This window comes from Neopsephotus bourkii, unplaced genomic scaffold (assembly GCF_033783945.1).
Source record: "Neopsephotus bourkii isolate Nb327-2 ecotype Australia unplaced genomic scaffold, CSIRO-AGI_Nbou_v1 NB_1825, whole genome shotgun sequence".
Classification (NCBI taxonomy): Eukaryota; Metazoa; Chordata; class Aves; order Psittaciformes; family Psittacidae; genus Neopsephotus; species Neopsephotus bourkii.
Genome location: NW_026902298.1, coordinates 6360678 through 6378460, shown reverse-complemented (window position 1 = coordinate 6378460; position 17783 = coordinate 6360678). Strand labels below are relative to the sequence as shown.

At 41.0% G+C, this 17783-nt stretch overlaps 1 protein-coding gene across 9 annotated transcripts in view; it reads right to left on the bottom strand.

The window, feature by feature from the left end:
- FAT3 (FAT atypical cadherin 3) overlaps positions 1 to 17783 on the bottom strand; it is a 410737-nt gene that overhangs the window by 20233 nt on the left and 372721 nt on the right. For all 9 annotated transcript variants that reach the window (XM_061343747.1, XM_061343753.1, XM_061343751.1 and 6 more), the window contains 3 exons: positions 12769 to 12903; positions 11643 to 11800; positions 3589 to 4057 (listed from right to left, as the gene is read on the bottom strand). In XM_061343747.1, the coding sequence (XP_061199731.1) occupies positions 3589 to 4057; positions 11643 to 11800; positions 12769 to 12903 (762 nt within the window). The remainder of the gene's footprint in view (positions 1 to 3588; positions 4058 to 11642; positions 11801 to 12768; positions 12904 to 17783) is intronic.

Here is a 17783-nt window from a genome sequence, read left to right as displayed (position 1 = left end):
GGCAGGGAGTTGGAACTGGATGAGCTTTGAGGTCCCTTCCAACCCAAACCAGTCTGGGATTCTATGACTGATTTTGTTCTCCTGTTCAATAGGCAGAGGTCAGACAGAATCAGTGTTACCAGCTCTGTGCCAGCTCTCTTTTTGGGACAACACCTTTGCAACCAGTCCTGAGCTCTATGCAGCCCATACACAGCACTGTCCCTGAGCCAGGTTACTTTGAAGATGTTCTGGATTTACCCATAGGAAACCTAACAGCAGGAGCATGGACACACAGTGCTTATAAAGCCTCGCTTTAGCAATTCTCCAGAGTTGTAATACTGCCCTATTCCCATAACCACAGGATGAAGTGGAAGGTAATGAGAAGCAGCTTTTTATTAATGGTGAACAGGGCAGTAGGCATTTCTACTGAACGGAAGAACTCACAACAGGAATGCTACTATGGATCAATTTATGCAAATTACATGTAAATTAGGTATGGCCCCTCTGATTTCTGGCATGTAGCCAGCAACTCTTTCACATTATAATGTTGGGTAACCTTTGTTTGACTGTTTTCTTTTAAAGTTAGCCATAAATCTGAGCTTTCTTTTTCATTCTCTTAATTTTCTTATAAAGCACAGTAGGGTTTCTGTAAGAAACAGGATGTTAACAGTATATGAAATCTGCTCAGTTAAATTCGAATTAGAGGCTTTATTTATTAAAATAAATCCTGTCAATATGCCATATACTTTCTGTTTAGGAAGAGGAAACTTTAATCTCCATGAACTTTAACAGGAGGATAATATCATGGAAGATATTAGTCAAGAGATGCTGATGCTACTGATTAGGACAAGGGTAATGGGCTTAAACTTAAACAGCAGAAGTTCAGGTTAGATATATGGAAGAAGTTCTTTACTGTGAGGGTGGTGAGGCACTGGAACAGGGTGCCTGAAGAAGTGGTGAATGCTCCATCCCTGGCAGTGTTCAAGGCCAGGTTGGACAGAGCCTTGGGCAACAGTGACATGGTCTTAGCGTGAGGTGTCTCTGCCCATGGCAGGGGGGATGAAACTGGATGATCTTAAGGTCCTTTCTAACCATTCCATGATTCTATGAGTGCCTGGGGTTGGGAAAAGGACCTCTGCACAGTATATTTTTGAATGCTTCCCCCCAGAAAAAGAAAAAAGCTGCCATTTTCTTTCTTAAGGTAAAAAATGAAGGTTTTTAATATAAATGAAAGCTGCCAATGTCTCTGTCAGTGAATACAGTGGCTGATGATTCTTAAACACACGTTGCAATTTGTGGCTTCACAACTAATACTTGCAAAGCTGTTGGGCTCTCAGCTCTAGGGAATTTAATTAGGTGGCCTTTTTGCACATGGAGGACACTAACAATGGCATCACTTTGCTGGTGGAAAGAAAAATGCCCATGCCTTGTCCTTGTGGGCTGGGCTGCAGAACCACCAACGTACAGTTAGGGCCCACTGCCCTGGAATTATGGCTTTATAACAATCCTTTATTTACATATACTGCTGAGGCAGTAAAAACAGCAGACAGATTTTAGCGGCAGGCAGCTGAAACATCCCTGCAGGGCACGTGCCCCTCGCCGAGGCAGGAACACAGGCAACTTAAATCAGTTCCGCTCCTGCTTTCCAGCAGGGAATTATGTTGACATGAAAATGGTGCATGCCATTCCAGTACTAAAATGGGTCCAATCTTCAGCACCGCCTGTTTCTCCCCCACCCCGCATCTCCCCTCAGTTTGAATTGGCATGTACGTGGCGCTGGGAAAGAAAGAATTACTGTAAAGCCTTTAGTTAGAAAGGTTTCAATTTACTCATCACGAGATTGCTGAGCAATACTGTAAATAGACTGAAATAAAATCAATAGAAAGAGCTGCTCTCATGCTTCCTAGGATACTAGGCAAATGGTTAACCTCATTTATTAAGTATGGAGTCCGAATCAAAGCCATGCTGCATTCATGCACATATTACAGCTGTATTTCCTAGGGATTTAAATAATCTTGCTTAGCAGTTCTCTCAGTGGCTGCAGCATCCTTCTGCCTCAGAAGGATTTATTTTTGCCCTTGCTGTGTATCACTCTCTTTTTAACTTCCTTTGGTAAATGAAGACCTTCAAAGACACACACAAACAGCAACATTTGTCCTTGTGCTGCACATGAAATCCTGGCTTGCCAGTGTTGTGCTTCATTCCTCCCAATTGTCCTCCCATCTCCTTTCACCCACAGCAAAGCTGATAGCATTCCTGACGCACCATTTGCCTTGGCATGGGAGAAGATGTGGCTGGACGAAAGCCAAGGATCCAGAGGAGTTGTTAGCTGTGATAGCTCAGCATCAGAAAATCCACACTGTCAGGGTTTACCCTACAAGGGCTGGGTTATCCAAATGAGAAACTTCTGCCTGCCAGTTTTGCTCAGATCTCACTGGATTTCAGCCTGGAAAATTGTTCTCAAGTTTTAGGAAGTTCCTAAAGTTCAGAAGAATTTATGGGAGGAAGGGGGGTCAGAAAGAAAATGTGAGAACAACACCTAAACCAAATAATAATTATGGGCAGAAGGGAACTGCATGGACACATTAAAGCAGAAAACCCTGTGACAGTGTCTAAATGTTCCCTATAAATAAACCTTAGTGGGAACTTCCCTGGGGAGCCATGGCCAAAACCATTGACAGTAAGTGGAAAGCTCTGAACTTACAGAAGACTTCTCTGCTGAGCATCCTCCCTTTCAGAGGAATTTTCGGTCTATCAGAAAAGGTGAGCAATGCTGCTTGCTAATAAAATACAGAGAACTGGAAGGGAAGCTTTTACATTGAATAGACAGAACAGCCCTAGAGGGAATCTCCCACAGGTATGCCATTTGCTTTTTTCCTGCTAAGATGGTAACTGCTATTACAGTCTGGTAGCTTGTGCACTGCATTACTGGACAGTAAGTCACTCATACCAAATCACACAAGCCACCGTATAACTACTGGGTAGGAAACTCCAACACGAGGACTGTTTAAATCAATGCCCTTATAAACTCTGGATAATATTACTTAGACCTTGAAGCACTCAGGCCTCTGAGGAGGCCGTAAAATACACTTCTAGGGGGGGTTTATAATGGGGCTGACTCGCTATTTTCCATGTAGACATGTAATCAAATTACTCACTCACAAAAGGACCTAGGTGTTTGTGGACAGCTCAGTAATTATTTGTGACAGTTTCAGAAACAGAGAAAGGCAACAGTGCCATTGCATCTGTGATGGATGTTTGAAATCACCATCTTTGTGTACAGCCTTCGGTGCTGTAAATGGATCCTGAAGAATCCAAGTGAGCATTACAGTAATTTTAATTCTATTGGTTTCTATAGAAATAGGATTATCCTAACAGCCAATAAATCAATTTCCTCCTGGAACACTAATGCAATGAGAAGGGGCGCCATTCCACTGTTATTTATAGAGCAAACAGCTTTTACACAATTTGCAATACCTATCAGAGTTTTATGGACTTCATGAGATTTTTTCAAGCATGTTGCGGCATAAAACCATCTCCGGCAATAAATTATAGAGGAAAAAGGGGAGTGTGCGTGGGGAAATCCATAAAGTAATGCTAAATATTTACCACCAGATGGCACGCTGGTACAGGTGCCGCCGTTCTGGCAGGGATGCCTCTCGCAAGCATCAGGATACAGGACGCAGCCAAGCTTTAACTCGGTCAGGCCAACCACTTCTGCGAAGCTGCTGCGCTTGTTTTGGAGCGGCAGCTCGTTGTTATTGAGGACAACGGAATCCAGGCAGCCCTGAAAGCCGCTCAAGACCTGCGTCGTTCTCTTATCGGTGAGGCTGCGGACGTTATCCACTTGGACCTGGGCACCGAAGTAGATGGAGCTGTCCGTGCTGAGAGTCTGGAAGTAGAGGGGGGCTTTGCGGCGCTCCACGTAGCTGTCGTCCAGGGACAAGCTTGTGAAATTGCGGTTCAGCTCCAGGAAGACCGAATGCCAGCTTCCATCATTAACGGCTCTGCCAGAAATTCCCAGGATTCCCGGGCCACTTCCGCAGTCCAGCTGGAACCACAGTTTGCCATCGACAGTCTGTGGGGGGAGAAACAGAAATCAAAGTGCTTCAAGCACTCAGCCATCCAGTAATATGCTGGCACGGAGAATGTGGACTTCTAGACAGTCTTTACAGTGTTAATGCTGCTCTCATACATGACACTGAAATAGTGAAAAGCTGTGTCTTTATCATCAGCAAAAAATACCTGAAAATATCAGCTTAGAATTCACCTAAAGCTGCTAAAGCAGGCAAACTGAAAATACAGAAAACACATAGATCCAGAACACAGGCAAGGACTGGGATAACGATATGTCTCACTGAACTGGGCATGAACTGCAAGACCCTTGTTCAGCTCTTGGTTCTGCTGCTGAGCAGCTGCATCTCTCTGAGCAAGTCCCACCATACACCTCTGTGCTGTGATTCTCCTCCTGGCAGTTGATACTATCAAAAGGCAAGGAACCACATCTGGGTGTTTGAGAAACACTTATAGCAAAGTCAATGCCTGCTGTTTTCAGCTGGGGACGTTGGGTGCTCTGCTCATGCACACATCCCATAACTCTGTAACCTTTTGGAGCATCTTAGTGAGGAGCAGATTTGTCCCTAAGATTAGTAATTCTGGTTTCATTAAGTACAACAGTAAGATTCTGCTTGGCCTTGAAGTCAGGTATTTCCAAGTGTGCTATACTTCATGCTCTGTGTGTATCTCACAGATGATATCAGATGGTTGTACTTTTCTTTCTTGACTCACATTTATGCTGTGTTGATGGCTTTAGGGATGATGTTAGGATTTCTCACACTCCCTCCTGTCCCTCACTCATCTGTAGTCTTCATAAAGGGAAAATCTGTGCTAGCCTGCTGGGGCAGGCAAAGTACAGAGAGAGGGAATAGGTAAGAAGTGCTGCTTTCCAGATTAGCAGTTTTCTCAAAGATTTTAGGTTTCTCTAACAGATGGCAGATAAGTTTAAAATGGCTGACAAGGCTGGAAATAATTTCTTATGACACATTAATTAGATTCAAGCTCTCTGAAAGCTTGCAGTTATTTTACCTTTATGTCATGCCCTAGGAACTATTTATTCCTGCAAACCCCATCTCGAGACAGTTCTGTCCCATTACTTATCCCCCTGAAAAGTTCAGGGGCTGTGTCCTTTTAAATTCCTCCCTGCAGCACACATTATACACAGCCCTACTGCTCTCCCCTAGCAAAACAGAGTTGCCATAGCTGTCAGTGCAAGAACCCCTCCACCAAGCTTTGGTGGCCTGCTAAACTTGCATGGCTAATGCAGATGTGAGAAGGCTGCATTGTGTCCGTTTCTCTTTGGCCTTTTTTGACCACTTCTGGCATGAATAGTCATTTGAAACTGTGTTAGGTAGAGACATCCCTTGGCATGTAACTGAAATGATGCTCAAACTCTTCTCTGATGTGGCTTGAAGGTAAATGTTAATCTACAGAAGCAGACTGTGCTGTCGTGCCATTATTAACATTTTACTGTCCTTGGAGGTTCATAAAACTACTTGGAGAAAGGTTAAGGGTAAAATCTTGGCTTCTGATGATCTCTGGACTTCCTTCTCCACTTCCTTCTCCTTTCCAAACCTCAGTCTCTTCACTGCCTATAACCTCAAGCCAAGTCACACTGGACATGCGGGGCTGTAAGCCACACCGCTCTGCAATCGCTTGGATGGGGGGACACAGAGATGACAAGCATGTGATAAGGTCCTTATAAATGCCAGCTACCTACTTACTATATATGGCATAAGGGATGTTAGAGGGACATACATGAAGCCAGAAGAGCAAGAATTAGCCCCTGCTATGGACAGCTGGCTATTCTGAAGTCTTTGACTGTAGGATGTAATTAAACTGGGAAGAAATTAAAACTGTGGTTGTAATCCTACATGCTTGAGGGATGGATATTGCTTGGTACTGCTAGAGCTCAATCAAAAGTGGCTAATGAATGTATAGGAATATAACTCTGGCTTATTTTCCATTTGAAAATCTTCTCTTACAAGACCCAAATTGTTTACCCTCAGCTGTAAACTATTTCTGTATATTGAAATTGGGCTATTAAAGCATTGGCTCAGGAGGAACCTTGGTAAACAGGATGCCCTGACAAACTGAGCTGGTTTCTCTCTAGAGATGGAGCAGTAGTTTCTTTTCTCCCTGTGCAACAAAACAGTCCACAAACCTTGCAGACGCTGCTCAGAAAGGGTGGTCTGGCTCAACAACACAAATCAATATTCTAGAAAAATACATGCCAACATATTACACTTTGAAAAGCAGCCATCATTGGATAAGCAATTAAATTGCTTCTTCTCAAAAGGCTTCTTCCTATAGAAACTGCTGTACTAATTGTATATAATATACACATACCTCCCCTAAGATTACTTATACCCTGAAGGACCTACTGCCTGCATGTGTGTTACCCTTACTCGCAGAACATGCTTTTCCAATTATCTTTATAAATACAACACTGCATATGAGCACCTGGGATAAATATTACACCATTTGTATGGGAAATGATGATCTAAAAGATTTGCCATTAAAATATGTTTTATCCATCTTTCTCACCCACTTTTACTTCTTTTTACCAGCAGAAGATCTGCAATACACTGTAAATACATACTGTGAAGGACTTTGCTTCCTTCCTTTTATCAAAAAAAGCACTAGGAACCCCCACCTCAGGATGGAGTGAAAGATGGAAAGGATGGTCTGACGCTTACAGTACTAGCCTAAGATATGATAGATATGCATAGGAATCCACACACCGCAGCACTCTTCCTTTGAGGTCTCAAGCAAGTCATTAGTTTCAGGTCTCCATCAGTAAAAGAAGGATAACGTCATTTCCCTACCTCAAATCACTGCTTTATGGACGCATACATTAAAGACTGTGACATGCTCAGATACCCCTAGAAATGGGACCATAAAAGTACCTTCATTAATCAGATGGTCACAGGCCTTGTGGTAATGGGGCAGGGAGGAAATATTTGCCCCTGATGGCCCCATGCCTCTAGGAGGAAGAGGAAGGGCAGGAAAAGCTGGCAAGGAAGAGGGTACTGCAAAGGGCTGCTGTCCTTCCTCCTTAGCAGCAAGCCTGGCTGGGCAGGGAGAAGAAGCATCCTCCACTCAACAGGTCAAAACAATGTCCCTTTTCCTAAGCAAGGAGAATTCAACCTTGGATCCTTGATTAATCCCTGGTGTCGCCATCATTACTCATAACTGCTCTGATGTCAGGGACACTGTTCAATCCTCAGAGGGGACTCTTTGACTATAGCCTGGACGTTGGTACCAAGAAACGCAGAACATTAAGTTAAGGTCTTACTAAATGAGGTACATTTAAGCAAATAGTGTGGAAATTCAATGAATGGTCAATGCTGTTGTCCAGACTAAGCAGTTATCTGGAAAGTAAACTGGTAGCATCAGACTCCTAGTTCAGGCACTGTTTTTTTCTCCATCTATGTGATGCAACACAGCAGAGAGCTTGAGTCACTCCATCTCACACCAGAGAGATCAAACTCTGCAACCCTTCACCAATGCAGCCAGAGACCTTCTGCACCAAGATGAAAGCAGAGAGATGCTGCTTCATCCTAGGGGGGGCAGAAAATTCCCACCAAGCTTCCACCTCTCAAAGTTTTCTGGGCTACACTATCTCTCATTGTAACTACTGGGACAGTGAGGTCAATGCATACCTAAATGTATATGCTCTTAGAGACACAAAATTCCTCACCTGCAGAGAAGTACAAAGAATGGAGAAGGCTCCAAAAGCTGATGCAATCTCTTACATTTCAACAGTTTCCATTCAGTGAGAAAAACTGAGCCAAATACATATTGTAAATTATATTAGAATATTAGCCTGGCTAAGATGTTTGGCCAGCATCCATATTTGTGTATCAACACAGGTAATAAAATGATGAAATGGTCCTTCTGAGACCACCTTTGGCTCACACAGTCCATCTGCAGTCCCACATCATGGATACAGCATGCTGCCTACTAATCTATCTGGGGAAATATTTCGTTAGCCGAATTACATTTCAGGTTCGTTTGTGTAAAACGGTGTATTTAATTAAAATATTACTCTTTTCAACTCCAGCCATAGCTGGGATCATATCCAAGCTTCGGTCTTATCCGGCATAAGCCACGCAGCAGTAATGCATTAAAATGTATAATATACACTTAACTAAACCATGCAAAGTTTCATATTAACTGCCTGGATGGAACATATGCTTTTTACCATTTAGCAGCTACATTTCTGGTACGATAGGAAAGTCTCTCTTTACCTATTTTTAATCCTCTACATTTTGAAAATCATAAAATCACAGAATAGTTAGGGTTGGAAACGACCTTAAGTTCATGTAGTTCCAACCCCCCTGCCATGGGCAGGGACACCTCATACTAAATCAAAGTAAAATCTCCACTGTGTTTCTTGAAAAAGAAATGAAATTATTTAGGGAATTCTCTTCTGCAATAGCTTTGTAATGCTTCGAATTGTTAAATCTTACTTTTCCCAGATAGATGTTACACATGAAAAAGGAAATGGTGATACTGTTTTTTTGATATACCTCATCTTTTCAAATCAAAAAAAGGCCATCGACCTGCATCTCATTTTGCTTCAATTGTCTTAAAAGCAAGAGCAAGCAACAAAAAAAATGGCCAAACTCTCAAAATCGATGGATGAGTTGCTTTATTTGAAACAGCTGAATAAATAACACCCTTATTATATTGTATCACTACAGCGCAGCTAGTACACTTTCAGCAAATAGTAGACGAGTGGTTTGCTCTATGGAATTGATTATTCATCCAAGGAGGACATTGTGTTATGACTATGAAATATTTCCATCCCTGGAGTTATCACAAATGTATGAGCTCCCAAAATTAAGCTGGTCACTTAAAACACCGAAAACCATATTGCAGCATTAATTTTTAAATAGACTGGAATAGGTGAGGCTTGCTTCAAAGAAAATCAATGCCACAGTATGTTCCAATAGTGGTGATGTTTTCTGCCTTTCCTCCCATAGGTTCAGGCTATATGGTGGGTCTAAATTTCTTCCACCTTTGCCTTTGTTTGGTGCTCAGTGATGATGCTTGGCCCTCTGCTGCTAATCCAGAAGATACTTAAGTATGAGTTTAAAATTAAGGTATATGAGTAGTTCCAATTGCCTTCAAATACAGGAAGTTAAGCAAGTGATTAAGTGCTTTGCTGGAGTGATGCCAGAATGCTCAAAAGAGCACAGGATCCCATCCTTTATTTGGAAAGATTCTCCTCACGTTTAATTTAATTGAAAGCAATGCTCAAACGATAACAACTTCACATTTATAGACCGCTAAGTAATCTACTTAATGGCCTCAATTCCGAGTGCCTCCTTATCTCACAACATACGTACCTGGTTAAAAAAATAAAAAGCCCTACTTCTGGTTTACAAATGAGAAAACACATGCTTAGAAAGCCTAAGTGGAACTTGCTTGAAAACATCTTGAGTTAGGGATACCTGAAGTACAGTTCACGAATCAGCTGCTGTCCCTAAAGAGACCTGCTATGGCCACCTGTATCTCTTGAGCATATTTCCATTCATCTGCCATACAGTACTTTTGTAAGACCTTACTCTGATAATCTGCTAAATGACCTTCACAAACAAAACTCGAGCAATTCCTGACCTTTTAAGTGATGACATTTCTTCAAAAAAGCATGATGAATGTAACAATTTACTTTTCTTTAAGTAGAAGCCAAGGGCCAGACCTGGGGAAAGTACATACCCACTGCAACAGGAAATCCTGACCTAACTAAAAGCCAAGTGTAAGGCTCAGGGAGGGAATTCTCTGTGTCCTTCCTTGCTCAACGCATGCGAGATTAACGGAGGCTTTGCATCCATTCACCACACTGGACCACATTCGTTGGACACATGGGTCTGAAGCTCTCTACTAAGTGCCTCTTGACATGGGTTCAGAGCTGGAAAACTTTGGAGTTAGGAAACAAAACAGCATGACCTTGGAGATCGGAGAAGAGCTGTCGCAGCTCTTGCCACTGCTCCTTCAAGTATTATTTTTAGCTACTAGTGTCTTTCAAAGCAAGATGGTTAAGATTGTGTGAAGCGCTGACTGAAAACATGGAATCCCTACCCTAAAACTCAAAACTCAGCCCAGGTGACTGCAATGAGAACGTCTCTTATTTACAGTATTTTTTGAGTGTTTTTTTCTCTTTTGGCAGCAAAATTTATCAGTTTCAATTGGTGTTTTCCACTCAGCAGCCGGTGACCTGACTTGCTGTGCTTCTTAATTATGAGAGTTTTATACACTGAACTCTAACAGAATAAAATCTATCATCATTCTAACTCCATTTCAGTCTGCCTCTGTACCAACTCCTATTGTTTTCAAGCTGCACCTTCCAGCAGGGCCATTTGTATTTTTCCCAAACTGAAGTTTTTCAAAACTTCAGAATCGCAAACATTCCTTACTGATACATGCTATGAGCAACCATGATGAAGACTTCAAAGGCCTTCAAACCTGCAGTTCTGTTTTGAGTTTTTTGAACAAGAAAAGTATACTGAGAAGTTCAAACTATGCATTTCTGTGTGCCTCAAAGCACAGCTTAATCGTCTTGTACAAATCTGAACAACAGAGAGTCCCCTGTGAATGACAACACTGTTGTTCATGAGATATTTCAGTCTAACAGCTATAAGATTATTTCTTGCCCATTAATAACTCATCTAGCCATTTTAACATTATTTAAACATTCAGCCAAAAGAACTCTGAAGATTGCAAATGCAGACACAAAAGGCTCTGTGCCATTTCTCCCACTGCTGAATTATAGGATATGGCTGAGTTACAAAAGTCAATGTCTTCATTTTGTACCTTAGAGGCTCTTGCAGAAATACTATATATCCAGGCTCTTGAATGAGCCTCACACTCCCTTTCCATCCAGCAGATATTTGCCATTCCACAGAAATCCAACAAAGAACAAACATGCATGGAGAGCTTATCAGTGAAATATTGATTTGGTATCAATCTCCAGCTACTCCATGCCTCTCTCAACACGTAATCTTAATTCACAGTGTGTGGAAATCATCACATTCAGTAGGAGACACATTCTAAGCAGTCTGATAACAGTGAGGGTATATCCTCTAACGGCGGGCACAAGACACAGGGGAAGAACAGCTATCTCAGCAAGCATGATTGTGAAGATATGGTTAAGTGGACCATATAGTCAGTGGACCACTGGTCTAGTAGAAGGTGTCCCTGCCCACTGCAAGAAGGTTGGAATGAGATGATCTTTAATGTCCCTTACAACCCAAACCGAAGGGATTCTATGATTCTGGGATTCTATGATTCTATGATACAAATGGCCAAATCTTAGATCTCCTGCAGACTGGCTCCTGTATGCAGACAAATATCATGTTTCTATAATGAACAGCACCCAATGGATCATTTTCCAAGTAAAGTACCACTAAAAATCTGCTTTTTTGATTGTTGTTGCTGCCTTTGTTGAAATAATTCATTTTCCCTGTTAGCATGAAACAGATTAGACTTCATTTTCTCATCTACAGCTGAAATGAGAACAGCACTCCCCAAATTAACAGCCAGCAGAATATACATAATCAAGAAAAACAACTGCGGAAAAAAAAAGTTATTTTAATTACCTTCAGAATTATACAGGGATTCGCTCTGGTGTACATTATAATTCCATTGCTTTGCAGGGTTCGCAGACGGAGAGCCAACTTGAATTCCTCTTTCTTGCTATTTTCAGAAACCCGGTATTTAATGTAGCTATTCCCAGCAAAGCTAAGGGAAGTGTGGCCTGAAATAACCATTTTCAAAAGACACATGTTCTTTTAGCGACACATGAAATAATTCCTCAACTGTCAAGTTAATTGCAGAATTTATGGAGCTCATGAAAACTTCTAGGAAGAAATAAATAAAACCCAACTGTGATGGGGAAAAAAGCTGGCACCTACTACAAAAACATATTGTACTTTTTTAAGAAATATTTTTTCATGGGGTGGAGGAAAGTTCTATTTCTCCATACTTATAAAAAGAGAGGTTTCTCCAAGTGTTCAGCACCTTTAGCACTCACCTCATAACAGAGGGAGTCAGAAAACCCATGTCTCTACATCAGGCAGCTGACTTCAGGGTATGAAGTTAGGTGTGGGCAGATGCCAGCCAAAACCTTGCAATGAATTCTCTTCAACCACTGCCCAGGACCACAGTTATACAGCTCAGTATCTGCTGTGTTTTCATCAGGGAAATAGCACATGTCCTCTGTCATACAGCCCTGGATTCACTGAAGTCAACAGAAAGCTCCTTTTCACTGGCTTTCAACCATATTCCAGGAACCACACAGCTGCAGAGGACTAACGAACATCCTCAAACTTTCTTTTGGGGGTGGTATAATGTTTTCATTAATAAAGATTGGAATTTCAGTAATCTAAATAGTAAGAAGAAGAGTTAATTATAGAGCTTTGCCCATGGCAGGAAAACATCTGGCATACCACTCTCTAGGAAAAGTCCTGTTTTCTCAACAGCCTGTTTTACTGATCTGCGGTTCAACCAAGTCAGTGGGAATTTCCTAATGGAAACTGGAGCACTATCTTCATACAAGCCCCATAAAGACAAGTATTTCACAGGGCTTATAAACAGGTACACCGAGTGCCAGTGCTGAGAAAGGCTGAGAAGCTCTGTTGACTTCAGTGGCATCTCTACTGTCAAAATGATAACGACAGCACTTTGTTGTTCAAGTGTATCCCCTTTTACTGCTGTAACAGGCACCTGAACATTCGCCAAGCTTCCCTGGTGGGCACTGACAGATGAAGGGCCTCTGGTTAGCTTCATACCCCACACACTGCATATCCCCTGGGCAGGGCTTTTCCAGACAGGGATCGTTAGACCCTGGGCAGAGTCCTCCTGCAATAAGTTAAAATATTGTCAGGGATACACAGGGTAAAGCATGATTTGCAGCAATACAAGAGCAATGAAAGACATTTATTGATCTTACACTTCAGTACAAGCAAAGAATGGCTTAATAACAAAAAAAAAAACACCCCGATTTTCACAGAAAAGACATTGAATAAGTATGTAGCAAAACCGATAAAGTTCTTCAAAGGCTGCCCTAAAACCCATGGAAACATACTACGAAAAACAACTGTTATGAGCAGTAAGTGTCTTCTAATTGGTGCTGTGGTTCTTGGGCCATTCATTTTCTCACAAAGCCTCCTGAGAAGGGGATTTAGAGATATGAGGAAAAAAAATATTACTTAAAGATATGTACTCCTTTTCCTGCAGGACACCCATAAGGAGCAAATTTAAGGAGGTAGCGCTCCCTAGGAGACAGGAAAAAGGCATCCCTGAGCTACAGAATGATGGGTGGGCTGTTCATCCTCATACTGCACAGCACACACACACTACCAGCCTGATCGTGCAGCTTAGGCAAACTTGCCCTGTTCTCATGTTCCTCCTGACATTCCTGAGGTTTCACATCCTACTGTGCATCTTGCCCAGGCTGCCAAAACCTATCCTCCTTTCTCTGTGTGTGACTGCACAAGTCCTGCTGTATCTGGAACTGCATATATCCAGGGGAAAGAAAAAAAAAGAACCAAGTGAATGAATTACTCTGGATGCTAAGAACTGAAAGTGAACAAATTCAGAAAATCAAGAATAAGTTGACTGCATTCCTTGACATTACCTAATTGAAGAAAGAAGCGGCTCAATATGCTAAATAGGCAGTTGCAATCTATAATTATAAATAAGGTAAACCATCTGTCCTTTTGTTTTAGGGAAGAGCAGAATTTGGGTAAAATAATTTTGAATGCCAGTGTCAACTCTTTCCTAAAAATCTTCTTCTGTAAGTAGAAGGAAGTAATCTGAAGGGATAGATGAATACTAAGTTTTAAATATGCTTAAAATATTTGCATCGCACAATTACATTAAGGTTCTTCAAAACCTCCTAAATTCTAAGCATCTATCAAGCTGAGTATGTTAAGGGCTTACTTTGAAGCTTGTTGGTATCAAAGGAACTTCTTGCATTCCATAGGTTTTGGCTGTAAGTTCTATATAACTTTTCAGAGTGTCTAAATTAATATGTTCTAAGTGCCCTAATCTGAAAATATCTGCAAACACTGACATGTAATGCAAAGAACCAATACAACTATTGCAGCCTAATATATGAATTTTCAGGAATAGATGACTTCCATAACAATCAGCCTTTTTTTTTTGATTGCAATAAGGAACCTGGTCTGTCTAGGGTCATCTTGTTGGACGTCTGTGTGCAGCTGCTATGAGAGTAGCCTTTACGTGCAGGAAAAAAGGTATTCCTGTTCTTGCTTCTGTTGATTTGCAGCCAGAGCTTCAGCAGTGAATGTCAGTTGCTGGGAATGGACAGGCATCTCTTGCTTTGCTTATAAAATTCATTTACTTAATACATGCAGGTGATGATTTTAACAATGAAATGTCAGCACCTTTCTACCCATCACTTTCTGAATATTGGCAGTACTTGTTTATTGCAGGACCCTTACAATATTCAAAACTACTTTATGTTTTGAGCATATGTATTTTATTTACAATTTATAAAGGAGGAAATCAACCTGTCACAGAGTATATCTCCGAAAGTAATGAAAGAAAGAATCTTATTGCTCTCACACTTTCATACAAGCCAAGCAGGCTCATAGCAAGCATAGCTGAAATCACCTGGCACTGTATTTTCTGGAAAAAGAAAAATTACTACTTTAGGTTTCAAAGTGGACATGAGCTGACTACAAATATGGCAATGACTGTAAATGTCTTGCTTGATGTACAGCACAGTCAATTTAATCTTTAACATCCTCGCCTCCTTTGTCAAACATTTGTTTGAGAGGTCTATGCAGTAAACGATTTACAGTACTGCCTGTAGCACTCTTAGAAAATGATGCATGGCAATCTTTATTAATCACTTTAGTAGGTAGCATTAACGGAAGTAACAGCTGCAATATGCAGTCACACTCTGAGCCTTACAGAATCAAGAAACAAATGTCATTTAATAGGATTCTGCACTGCAGAACTATATTCCATTTAAATGTAAGATCAGCAGAATTTAGCCAAGAATACGATGTTTTCTCTAGTTTGGTGGGGTTTTTTACATCCTTTGGAATTGAATGACAAGTTAACAATTATTTATGAAATTGTAACAAGTGGTTAAATATCTTATAGGCTGCCTTGTATTTTCTATTTGTTTTCAGCTATTTTAACTCACTCTCATGTGACAAATACACATCATTCTGCTGTACACAGAGTACAAATCTGAACACACTTAAGCCTTTTCTGAGGCTGTAATTCAAGTGAGCCTCTGCATAGCTGACAGACAAGTCATTGGACGAAAGTCCCACCGTTCATTAGTGTCGGAATGAAGAAAGGGACACTGAGATTTCCAAATGTGGCTCCACAAATCTTCACATCCCCTAACCTATGCCTGTATCTTTGACATTCAGCAATAAAGCAGCAGCTTACTTTGTTATCCATCTCTGCCAGCTTTTTTAGCTGATTCAAACTCTGATTTGCACTTCAGAGCTATCCTTCCACAGTCAAAAAATATATGGAAAGGATCTAACATATTTAGTGCATCTGTGGAGATAGATACACTAAAGAACTGCTTATTCTGGCAGACCAAGAAAAGTTCTTTTGGTAAACTACAAGCAAATCAACTTTTTATTCATTCTGCTGCAGCAGGATTTCATAGCTGTCACAGGCTCTTTTAAATATTCAGACTTGGGAGAAGAAATGCTTTATGCCTGCCTGCATGGCCCTAAGTGCAGAATCTGCGTTATTGCCTTGCCCAAGCTAACACACATTTTCAGGCTGATTTCACAACTACGTGGAGCAAAATTGTGAAACTGTTCAAGGTTATGTTGCCCACATCAAAGTCTGATAGCCTGAGTTAAATGCAATTATTCTAATGTCGCATTTCCACTCCGAAGAGCAGTCTATTTACCATCCAATAAGAGATTCAAGAAATATAGATTTGAATTGGTATTTTTCCTCTTCTGCAGGCAACTCCAGGCAACCCATGGCATTCCCTTGAAACTCACAGTATTAATAAAGCTGTTCTCTACCACGTATCACAGAGACATACGAGGTAGTATCAATCACTGCATGGCAAGAAAAGGTGGAATAGGCCCACTTGATTGTGACATATCTTCATCAGTTTAATTCTCTAAAAGAAGGTAAAAGTATTATAATCTTCCTACTAGTATACTGAGGAAGAAAACACTTTTCCCTTGCAAAATGAGTCATTTCATTCCTGTCCCTCCAAAGAAGGACTGCTTACAGGACTACAAATATATTTTGAAAATGGGTTTTTCAAGAATTATAAGTTGAACCTTGTGATACTTGGTGTTCTTTAGGTCCATTCTCCTGAATCTGTAGGAATACTTAACAAAGAGTCTGTTTCTCTTGCTTGTAGAAGAAAGCTTGAAAAATGACTCCTGAAGGCCAGTGTCCCAGAAAACATGAAAAGCAAACTTTAAACTGTTAAACAATCTAATCACTAATTTAGTGGGGAGGGAAGACTGTCAATTCATGAGCTGCAATTTGGAGCCTGGTGACCAGGTGCTGTAAGCAATGATTTCTGTATATATATCAGTGCAGATACCACAAACTTATTTCTGCACAGGTCAGTCATAGGCTTCAGTTAGCTGAAGTGTTCTTGGAAAACTATGTCACACAGCATGTCCTAGTGAATCAGGTTCTCTCACTTTTGGAACTGAGACATTTGACCTCTTCCACCCATTCCTTGATCATAGCTTCCCTTAAGACCATTAAGTGATAGCAATTCTCTCTTACCCTGACTGTACTGTCGTGCCCTCACTTCATGCTTCAATTCTCCAATGTTTTATACAAGAGTGTGCACAGTCCTTAAAATGAGTGATATTCTAAGGGAGAAACATCTCTCCTTACATACGTGCAGTGTTAAAAGGACTATAGCGAAACCAGATCAGTCAGATTTATCTGCAGATCTTTGGTCCCAAGCACAGGCACTTTTGTCTTCAGTTTTCCTGACTATTTTTGCCAGGCCAACTCAAGGCTTAGGATGCAGACACATTCCTGAAAAGGTGAAAAGCAGTGTTGTACACATACGAATTGGGTTCCTGATATGCAATCCTGAAGAGTACCCGGGACTCTTTAAGAGGCAGCTGCAGTTTGTGCTCTGTGGGGCTGCGTACACAAACCACCTCTGAAGGTTAGGTCCTGTATCAATAGTAGATCATCACAATCAGTGATGACACACAACAGTGTTTTGTCAGAACATTCAAAAAATGCTTGAAGTGCATCCATAAAGTTAGAATTACCTGCTTTCATAAGAAACCGGAACAAGACTGCTATTCTCTTGATTAAATAACGTGGATGTGAGTGCCTGCACTTTTGCTGAACACTTCTGGGTCTATTAGAAAAATTCTTTCAAACTATTAAGCCAGAACCATGTTAAACACTTGAAATGGAATTCATCTCATCTAACTTTAGGGCATGATTCATCCGACTGATTTTAGACATCTAGGGAGAGATGTATCACATCATTAAAAATACCTCATTCTTTCCACTGTCTGCAAATGGGGCCTGGAGTGACCAGCTCAGATGTAAATATATACCCACATTTGTCAAGATGATTTCAATCCAGCCCTCTCCTATAAACTTATTAATGTAACCTCACTTTTGTAAGATTATAACATCGAACAACGCTACATCAAAGTAGCTCTGAGAAAGACCTGCTTCTTCCCTTCATCTTTGTCTCAATGCAAAATAATTTATATCACAAAAAA